The sequence below is a fragment of the Mytilus edulis genome, chromosome 12, assembly GCF_963676685.1.
Source record: "Mytilus edulis chromosome 12, xbMytEdul2.2, whole genome shotgun sequence".
NCBI classification, from domain to species: domain Eukaryota; kingdom Metazoa; phylum Mollusca; class Bivalvia; order Mytilida; family Mytilidae; genus Mytilus; species Mytilus edulis.
Window position 1 is genome coordinate 37,244,195 of NC_092355.1, and position 11,352 is coordinate 37,255,546.

General features: G+C 31.1%; 2 protein-coding genes across 2 annotated transcripts; both read right to left on the reverse strand.

Moving 5' to 3' along the window:
- Positions 1-5,780: 5,780 nt before the first annotated feature.
- On the reverse strand, positions 5,781-6,097 carry LOC139499597 (uncharacterized; the record flags this gene model as incomplete). The annotated part of the gene is given in 1 exon segment (XM_071288349.1): positions 5,781-6,097. A coding segment is annotated over 1 exon segment (89 nt), but the record flags the coding sequence as incomplete, so codon positions are not given.
- A 1,061-nt stretch (positions 6,098-7,158) lies between these two features.
- LOC139497607 (gametocyte-specific factor 1-like) lies at positions 7,159-11,025 on the reverse strand. Its single transcript, XM_071285841.1, has 3 exons — positions 10,955-11,025; positions 10,462-10,573; positions 7,159-7,293 (listed from the first exon to the last, which is right to left on the reverse strand). The coding sequence occupies exons 1-3, from the start codon at positions 11,023-11,025 to the stop codon at positions 7,159-7,161; spliced, it is 318 nt and encodes a 105-aa protein (XP_071141942.1).
- Between the last annotated feature and the right edge of the window lie 327 nt (positions 11,026-11,352).

The following is an 11,352-nucleotide window of genomic DNA, read 5'->3' on the forward strand; positions in this document are numbered from 1 at the left end:
AACCATAACTCCAGAACCGTAAAAGTCAAAAATCGTCATTATTAAACTTGACCTCTGTTTTGTTATCAGTAACAACAAGTTAAAATTCTAAAAGCTTTGGTTGAACGGTTCATGAGTTAATACACGAACAGGACTGAAAACGCCATTTTTCAATCTTTCAAGAACCATAACTCCAGAAAAGTCAAAGTCAAAATTGTCATTATTGAACTTGACCTCTATTTTGTTGTAAGTAACAACATATTTAAATTCTAAAAGATTTGGTTGAATGGTTCATGAGTAAAATAATACACGAACAGGACTGAAAACGCCCTTTACAATCTTTCAATAACCATAACTCCAGAAAAGTAAAAGTAAAAATCGTCATTATTAAACTTGACCTCCATTTTGTTGTCAGTAACAACATATTAAAATTTTAAAAGCTTTGGTTGAACGGTTCATGAGTTAATACACAAACAGGACTGAAAACACCATTTTTCAAACTTTCAAGAACCATAAATCCAGAAAAGTAAAAGTCAAAATCGTCATTATTGAACTTGACATCCATTTTGTTTTCAGTAACAACAAGTTAAAATTCTAAAAGCTTTGGTTGAACGGTTCATGAGTTAATACACGAACAGGACTGAAAACACCATTTTTCAATCTTTTAAGAACCATAACTTCAGAAAAGTAAAAGTCAAAATTGTCATTATTAACTTGACCTCCATTTTGTTGTCAGTAACAACATATTAAAATTCTAAAAGCTTTGGTTGAACGGTTCATGAGTTAATAAACGAACATGAGGACTGATAACACCATTTTTCATCTTTCAAGAACCATAACTCCAAAACCGTAAAAGTCAAAATCGTCATTGTTGAAATTGACCTCTATTTTGTTGTAAGTAACAACATATTAAAATTTTAAAAGCTTTGCATGGACATGCAGGACTGGAAACCCCATTTTTCAATCTTTCAAGAACCATAACTTCAGAACTGTAAAAGTCAAAAACGTCATTATTAAACTTGACCTCCATTTTGTTGTCAGTAACAACAAGTTAAAATTTTGAAAGCTTTGGTTGAACGGTTCATGAGTTAATACACGAATAGGACTGAAAACGCCATTTTTCAATCTTTTAAGAACCATAACTCCAGAAAAGTAAAAGTAAAAATCGTCATTATTAAACTTGACCTCCATTTTGTTGTCAGTAATAACATTTTAAAATTTTAAAAGATTTGGTTGAATGGTTCCTGAGTTAATACACAAACAGGACTGAAAACGCCATTTTTCAATCTTTCAAGAACCATAACTCCAGAAAAGTCAAAGTCAAAATCGTCATTATTGAGCTTGACCTCCATTTTGTTGTCAGTAACAACATATTATAATTTTAAAAGCTTTAGTTGAACGGTTCATGAGTAAATGCACAGACAACATTTGGCTGCATCGCTGTACATCCCTAGACACTTGATGGACATGCAATTGATGGAAATTTGATTGTACTTGATGGAATTCCATCCCAAACCAAAAATATCCATCAAAGGATGATGGAAATTAGAAATATTTTTTCCATCATCATTCTTTTGATGGAAAATTTGATGGAATCTTTAACCCCTGATGGAAAATTGGATGGCATTTTTACCCTTTGATGGAAAATTGGATGGCATTTTTACCCCTGATGGAAAATATGATGGCACTTATTCCATCTGATGGTAAATAGGATGGAAATAAAAGAATTTTGATGGAAATTGGACTTAAACATTTTCTTTGATGGAAAGAGGGATGGTATTTGGACTCTGTCATTTTTCTTGATGGAAAAAAACTTAAATTTTTTTCCATCACAGGTGTCAGGTGCCAATCTGTTTTCCTTAAACTTTTGTGTACAGGATGTGACATCATAAATGAACACAGAGTTTGAGGCCCAATGAGGAGAGCACATGTTTTTATGCATTCTTCTGCAATATCTCTATCTTATAACATAAAGATAAACTACAAACTATAAATACATATTTTTTATATAATTTATAGCAATTTAATTCAAGATTTAGATAATTAACAGTATTTATTAGGGGCACATTTCAAAGAAATCAAATTGTCACAAGACCCTAACACAACCTCAACAAATCAACAAATTCAAATTTGAACATTCATGAACATGCAGACAAGAAGTAAAGATGTCTTCTGTCATTAACAAATTATGAATTTTACAATGGATTTAGATCAAAAGGTTTTTATTAATTCTATTGATTGGGATTGCATAGTGCAGATGTATTCTTCTGATGACATAATTGTCTCTTGGATTTAGGAAGATTAGTGTGTACACATGTTCTGGATTAAATCTTTTGGTAAGTACAATGTACCGGTATCAGAATTTCCACCATTTTGAATATATGTGCATGCTCTTTTAGTTCAAAGTTATTAGTGACATTTAAAATGTTTTATCAGCTTTTCAGAGTCAAGAGAAAAAAACTAGACCATAGATTTATAGAAATTATTAATCAAGAAGATGTGGTATACATGGTATAATTGCCAGTGAGACAACTATCAACAAAAGACCAAATGACACAAAAAATGTGAATATACATATCATACAATTGTGTACGACAGGAATCATATTTTGTATCATTTTAAAACATTATTTTTTTTTATAAAATTATTTAGTACTTATAATTCCAATAAAATAATTTTGCTATAAAATTAGAGATCTGTGGTATGACTGACAATTATACATTTATATATCCACAAATGACAAGTAACTAATAACTTTACTTTTACAATGTTAACTTATTCTAATTTATCATGTTTATAATATGCTAGATTCTTTTATTTTTATTTTGCAGAATTTGCCATCAACTAATTCAACTTTAAGGACAGAGATTCCAATGGGACACTGAACTAAAAGATACACACATGTAACTGGACTACCTATAGACGACAGAGAACAAATATTGTTTTATGACATCACAGAAAATGCCATATATGGAAAGATTTTCAAATTCCATCTGATGGTCAATTCTCCATCAAGTTTCCATGCATATTACATGTAATGGAAAATATTCAATCAGTTAAAATGTTCCATCAATTATCCATCTGATGGCAAAAATACCATCAATTATCCATCAGATGGAAATTATGCCATCAGTTTTCCACCATCATGAACACAAATTCCATCAAAAAATTTCCATCCACCATTTTCCATCATTGATAGAAAGTTGATGGAAAGCTGTTCCAATACTCCATCAAGATGATGGCATTTGTTCCATCACAAAATTCCATCATGTTTTGATGGAAAATCTAGGGAAGGGTGATCCCAAATCAATAACCGACATTTTTGTCACAAAAATCTGGTTAATAATTCATGGAAGCCATTATATAAGATTTGTTGGAAATTTACATATGGCCTGGGCTGTGATATTCGAAATTTATCCTGAGCTTAAGTAAGGTATTAATTAACAAATATCATGGCCTGCAAGCCATATGTAAATTTACAACAAATCTATGGCTTTCATGAATTATTTAGATTCTAATAGGACAAATACAACCATTAAAAAACTGAAGCAAGGTTGGGTATGCTGTGTGTGCACAGTGGCTGTTTTATTTTACCCCCTCCCTTGCAAGAATCTATTGGGATATCCTAGGATATCCCAAGAACTTCCTGGGATTTCCTGAGATATTTTCTAGGGATATCCCAGGACTTCCTGAAATGAAATTTCAAGAATTTTCAGGAATTTTAGGGAGAGTATTGGAACAGGACTTCCTGGGATATCCCAGGAAATCCTGATCCTAAAAGCATAGGACCAATTGGGACATTTCAGGACTTTTCAGGACTAGTAAACCTGAAATATCCCAGGAGTGTCCTGAGAAGTCCCAGGGTTTCAGGACTTTTCAGGACTAGTAAACCTGAAATATCCCAGGATTGTCCTGAGAAGTCCCAGGTTTAAAAAACTTTTCAGGACTTGTTTACATGTAAATCATTTTAATATTGTCCTGTGAACTCCTGGGATGTCCTGGGATATAGACATACCAATAAATCAACAAACAAAAAGCCATGGGGATTACATGGACCCTTATCCTTTTAATCTATGAAAAGACAGTATTCATTCTTCCGACTTTTTTCTTCACAGCACATTTGATGGCATTTTTAAAATCAAATTACTTGAAAACAAATTTATTTTCTATAGTACAGTCACTATTTTGTTCATTGTTATCATCTTCTATTCTCTCAAATTTTCCAAAAAGCCGTCTTGTCTTGACTACGTTTAAGCTGGTCACATAAATGTATCTTGGCCCTCACTATAGTTTTTTTTATAAATCAGAGCTGCTGGTCTTTAACAGTAAATCTGAAACAAAACAAAAGTTTTGGATCTAAAGTTTGATAAAAAAAATTAAATACCAAATCTCATGCATTAGTATGTCAGATTTGTTTAAGTCAACATGCTTTTTTCTTTGTTTAATTGAGTACATACATGTATATATTTTGTGTAGAAATGTACCCTGCCATTAAGGACATTTGATTCATTCATATATCATAGACTTTAAAATATCTCCCGACAATTATTTTTAGCATTTATTTAAAATTTGTAAAATTAAACATGTACTAGTATTCCAGAAGTATGTATCTTAATGAATTAAGCAACTTATTTCAGAGATATTGCAGCAAATTGTTTGTGGTATATATCTTAATGTGAGTTTTCTCACTCGGTTCTATGTTTAAGTTTTTTATATTATTATTAAAAGCATACCTATACTTTTTCATTATAAGTAATAACAATGTATTGCTAATTCCTTATGATTGTGATGAAAGTAAATCTTATGTAAACATTCTATAACTGTTTTCTTTACTCTTATTGTAACATGCACATATTCAAAATGGTGGAATCTAATGTATTTGTACTTACCAAAAGATATTATCCAAAATGCATGAAATCATCAAATTAATGCTCCTTAAAATCAAAGTCATGTCACCAGAAGAAAACATCTGCACTATTAATATAATGTTAAAATATAGAACTGTTGGAACTTAGTTAATTTCATTTATCTGCATTCACTTTGTGTTTAGGATATATTAGACATCTTTGCTTGTTGTCCAAGTTTAAATTCTAATTGTGTCAGGGGTTATTTAAGGAGTTATAAATTCTATTTTCTTTGAAAGGTTCCCTGGTTGAATAAATTAAATTTATCTTGAATATTTAATATATATATTATAATAAAAAAATATCCATTTATTGTTTATTTACCATCTTAATGTTTAAAGTTATAATAGTAATTGCAGAAAATGTATAATTTAGCCATATGTGATCCCCTGCATTTGGCCTCACACTTCCTGTCCAGTGTCTACACTAAAATAAGTATTAACCAGATGGCACATTTATATATTTCATTCACTCTGGCTCACATTTCAAAGATAAAGAATTAAAGCATGAAAATTATTTGTGTGTTCATTTAGATACTTGCAATTATATAATTTAACCTGTTTACATTTAATCTATTATCTTGGGTATTACATCTATGGTTGTATGATCATGTCTTTAATATTGGGCTTTGAAAATAAATAATGTTTAATTAAAAAAAATCATGTTGTGTTGTTCATGTTGTTACTCATATTTTGGCTTGGGGCATGTGACATGATTTGTGATATGTGAGTTTTGCATTTTCCAAAATTGCGTTCTAACATTTTTCATCAATATGATCATATACAAGTTGAACTGTGCACAAACAATTCTTGGAACTTAAATTTTAAATGGAATTGTAAATATACTTAAGTGGAATTCAAATTGCAAAAAAAACTAAGTTTTGAAAAGAACCCCATATCTTTAAAGTCTTGAAATATCCCAGTAATTCCTGTTAATAATCTAAAGTCCTAAGAGTTCTTGAAAAATCAGGATAAACTTGTGTTCATCAAATATTGTAAGTCCTTAAATATCCCTGAAATTCCTGAAACAAATTTAAAGTCTTGGAAATTCCTGAAATATCAGGACAACAGATTTCAGGACTTCATGGGACTTCCTGGGACACTTGAAATTTCAGGATTTACAAAATTACCAGTGCTGGGATTTTTCAGGATATCCCAGGACTTCCTGCGATATCCTGAAAGACAAGATTTTTTCAGGACACCATTTTGCAGGGGCTGTTAGATAAAGCTAAAGATTTATAATAAATCTATAGATTGCATAAATTATTTCTTATTTCTTAATAACTGTGAGAAAAAATGTTTTTAACTCTTTTTAAATTCCTAACCCCAAAATTTGCCATTTTTCATTTACATTTTTTTCTCGTTATAACTTATAACCATCAAATCGAAAGTTGACATTTTGTAACTTAAGCTGGGGCCGTCTTTTTGACTTGTAAAATCAGTAAATATTATCCGAATAATGCAATAGAATAGAAAATAAATTAACACCTACCTCAAACTACATTTAAATGCAATATAATCCAAATTTTGAGTGTTAGTGTAACGGAAAAAACTTCAGCTTTGTCGACTTTTCATTCGTACGACGTCAATTTATTAAATGTTTATAATGCGCTAAAAAAACTAATGGACTCCTCGGAATTTTATTTTATTTTGATTTTGTACATTTTACTGAGTTCTAATAAATTTCAGAAAGGATATGGGGAATGTGTCAAAGTGACAACAACCCGACCATAGAGCAGAGATTTACAGAAAACGTATTAGTGAAAATTGAGCAAGTTCGCAATATACTCATGCAAACTCACATAAGTTTTACAATTCTGACATACAGAGAGGAATACAACTAAAAAGTTGGCAGGTATGAATGAGACAGGTGGAAATTATCAAATCCTCATAATAGCTAAATTTGTTTATGTTTTGAAGAAATATGTGCTACAACAAAATGACAAGTTAATCCTAAAAAATGGTGGAGTATTATAGTATTTGCTACTAGAACTTATATAGTAAGTAAGGTTACCTTGAGTTGTCCATGCAAGTAATTATGTGGCAAATGGCAGATACGACTTGAGGATTAGACGTCTGTCTTCATCAAGCTCTCTGGTTATTCTGCAATCGTTAGTACTCATCACCAGAAGTTGACAATAATACTATAGGTAAATGTCCGGGTTCGGTGATAATCAGATCCGGACAAGTCAATTACAACAGTATTGCTATATGTATATGTGTATTATAAGTCTTGCTTTAAAAATAGATTTAAAAAACTATGATATATATATATACTAACCATAACTGAATATAGGTTCATATGGCTTGTCATGACAAATTGCCATGTGATCCTCTATGTCTGACTGACGCATCACATGTGTGGCATTGAATTGGCAGGTTTCAAATTCTGCCTCTGGATACTTCTGAATCTAAAAAATGATCAAATATACTGTAAACTTACAAATTATTGCAAGGTTATTATGAATGCAACCCAGGGTGAGTATCCACAAAATAAGAATTAGTGTTTTGACATCAGATCCATATATCTGTATGCAGTTTTTCCTGATATCACACTCACTGTAATCACGCATTGATTTGTACCCATTCTTCAACCAGATGCTCCGCAGGGCGCAGCTTAATACGACCACAGAGGTCGAACCTTGAACAGTTGGAGCAAGTATGGACACAACATTCAAGCTTGATACAGCTCTGAATTCAGATTGTGATTAAATAGTTGACACAACATAGGTTTCTGACACAGAATGAATGTGGTCTAAGAACTTAAACTTAAAAACTTAAAATTTTTAAATTGAACATTTATCTATTATGGTCCGATATCCCAAATCTAAATACATGGTTAGATTCAGCAGATCAAAGAACCCCAAGAATTCAATTTTTGATGAAATCAAATAAAGTTCAATTTTGGACCCTTTAGATCTCAATGTGGACCAATTTGATATCCAGGCCCAAATATCAAAAATCTTAATACATGTTTAGATTCAGCATATCAAAGAACCTCAAGGATTCAATTTTTGTTGATATTAAACAAAGTTTAATTTTGGATCATGATTTGGACCAACTTAAAAACTGGCCCCATAAGCAAAAATCTTAATACATGTTTAGATTCAGCATATCAAAGAACCCCATATATTAAATTTTTGTTGAAATCATGCAAACAAAGTTTAATTTTGGACCCCGATTTGGACCAACTTGAAAACTGGGCCCATAATCAAAAATCTAAGTACATGTTTAGATTCAACATATCAAAGAATCCCAAGAATTCAATTTTTGTTGAAATCAAACAAAGTTTAATTTTGGACCCCGATTAAGACCAACTTGAAAACTGGGCCCATAATCAAAAATCTAAGTACATGTTTAGATTCAGCATATCAAAGAACCCCAAGAATTCAATTTTTGTTAAAATCAAACTAAGTTTCATTTGGACCCTTTGGACCTTAATAATGTAGACCAATTTGAAAACAGGACCAAAAATTAAGAATTTAAATACACAGTTAGATTTGGCATATCAAAGAACCCCAATAATTCAATTTATGATGAAATCAAACAAAGTTTAATTTTCGACCCTTTGAGCCCCTAAGGGAGCTACCATTTGATTTTTATGGGGGGGCTAGGATGAAAAATTTTGTCCTGCATTTTTTTTTAGGTGTAATCTCTGTCCTGCCTTTTTATTTTTCACTCTGTTCGGTCCTGCCTTTTTTTTTTTAGTTTATCCTGACTTTTTTTTACCTAAATTGTCGTCCTGACTTTTTTTTTTTTGCAAGTGTCTCATCCTGACTTTTTTTTTTACTCAAACTCCTGTCCTGCCTATTTTTTTCAAATTTCATCCTAGCCCCCCCCCCCCCCCCCCCCCCCCCCCCATAAAAATCAAATGGTAGCTCCCTAATTCCTAAACTGTTTTATATAGATTTTATAGATTTCTATTTACTTATAAATACTAAAGTTATTGGGCGAAAACCAAGAAAAATGCTTATTTGGGCACTTTTTTGGCCCCTAATTCCTAAACTGTTGGGACCAAAAATCCCAAAATCGATTTCTATTTACTTATACTAAAGTTATTGTGCGAAAACCAAGAAAAATGCTTATTTGGGCACTTTTTTGGACCCTAATTCCTAAACTGTTGGGACCAAAAGTCCCAAAAACAATCCCAACCTTCCTTTTGTGGTCATAAACCTTGTGTTTAAATTTCATAGATTTCTGTTTTCTAAAACTAAAGTTATAGTGTGAAAACCAATGTGTCTTTGGACAACGACGCCGCCAATGTCATACCAATATATACGACCGCAAAAAACAAATTAACGAAACAGCTTCTGAATTTCTGAATTCTGAAAGTAAAAAAAAGAAGAAAAAATCACAAAAATACTGAACTCCAAGGAAAATTCAAAACGGAAGGTCCCTTGTTAAACAACAAAATCAAAATATATATTACATATATATACTTACTGTGGATTCATTTATTTTCGTGCAGAAAACCTTCCTTTTGGTGGATATGCGATTTTGTGTTTTTGCCAAAGTCTGTATACAACCCGATATAAAATTTGTAATTTGTTGAACATTTAAATTCATGGTTCACCATTACCCATGCACTTAAATTGGTATATATATCCAACCAATAATAATGAATCCACAGTAAGTTGTGATACCAAGCTTAATTACAGCATGTCCCCCTTTCGTCGGAAAAAATTGGTTGTTTATATAGGGAATCATTGAAGCATGACTGGAGCGGGCCCCCCCCTTAGGAAAAGTTCTGGATCCGCCACTGGTCCCTTCCTGTAGTCTAAGATAAGAAATGTTACTACACTCATGCTGACCAAATATGAACTCATACTGTTGAGTTACGTCTAAGAAAAGAGTTAAATAAATAAAACTGTTTAGGCTCATTCAACATATTCAAATATTCAATGATCTGGTACAGGATGTGAGTAATATGAAGGTGGTCACTTTTCACAACTCATTAATGCCAAACTGCTGACCAAATATAAAGTTATTTTTCAGCAGTTTCTGAGACAACTAATGCCAGTGAGTAAATAGTTATTGGTAAACAGACATGACCGACACAGTGTTTGCAATATAGACCTCAATCTAGCATAAATATTAAATTCATTTGGTTGGAATGAAATACCATGATTTCTTAGTTATTAACAAGCAATGCTGAGAAATTATCATCTTTTGTAATTGATATGATACTGAGTAATGAAATTGCAACACATTCGCATCATCGTTATTACATATTTCTCATTCAATATTTTATCAATCTATTTTCAATATATCTAGACTCCTCATGATCAAGCCTTGATTATTTTGAAAGATAATAATGTATGCTCATATATTAACATTGTATTCTTATATGTACTGTAATTCAGAGCAGACTTCAAATAAGTATGGTTTAATACTAGTGATTACTCTATTTTACTTTATGTGTAACCCTTTGCTCCTAAATACTGAAGCTGAGTAATATGTAACTTTTATTTTTTTTGTACAAGTAATGGAAAGTCAAATCTACATTTAATGTGATTGCAGTATGCCGCTTCAGTCTGAGTAGGTTAACACATTGTTGTTTTTTTTAATTTAGACCTTACCCTTCTGCATTTTATCAAATGCGTCTGAAAGCTTCTGGCTTTCATTATGTGGCTCTTATCAAATGGACATACAACAATCTCATCTGGATCAGAAGTTCTCCTAAAGGCCATCCTAAAATATAATACACAAAACGATTAATTTTAAACTAACTTCAAAAAATCTCATAAACTTTATATTAAAGATATCTTATATAGTTTATGAGATATCTTATATATAATGAGATATCTTATAGTTTATGAGATATGTTATATAGGGTAGTTTTTGTATTTAAGTTTTTTATGTCATTTTTGGAAAACATTTTATTTTGATTTTATTAAAAGGAAAATTGTAAAAAATTATGTCAGGTTAATTTTGTTCTGTCAGCATGTCACTAATTACTAATGGCAAAAGTATTATAATTAGATTTATCTTTTAATTTGCTTAATTAAATTGACACTTTTATTATATTTTACCTTTGACAGTTTTGTAGTAAATTGTGATTACTCAAATTACATAAATTTATAGTTAGTAATACTCGTCATAATTTGAGCTCTTGCTGCTTGCTTTATAGTTTTGCCTGCCATTGCTTAAGTCTTGTGAAAGACTGACCCCCTGTGCCTTGGGCTGTGCATGTTCCGTTCGATAGTCCCCTTAAACTCGACGTGCATTGGCTCTTGGTGACAGATATCTTATATTTTGGTTTATGAGATATCTTATAAAGTTTATGAGATATTTTATATTGTATATGAGATATCTTATATAATTTATATAAGATATCTCATATAATAAATTTTCTTTATAAGATATCTTATAAATTATATGAGATATAATCTATATGAGATATCTTTACCTTATAAAAACTATATAACTAGATATTTTATACTATAGCTTATAAGATATCTCATATAAGT

Bases quoted from the DNA above. Each gene is read 5' to 3' on its own strand.
- LOC139497607 (XM_071285841.1), bottom strand. From the start codon at position 11,025: ATGGCAGGCAAAACTATAAAGCAAGCAGCAAGAGCTCAAATTATGACG. The intron at 10,574-10,954 runs GTAATTTGAGTA...ATTATATTTTAG, and splicing joins ATTACTAACTATAAATTTAT to GATGGCCTTTAGGAGAACTT. The intron at 7,294-10,461 runs GTAAGGTCTAAA...ATCATTTTTTAG, and splicing joins ATTTGATAAAATGCAGAAGG to ATTCAGAAGTATCCAGAGGC.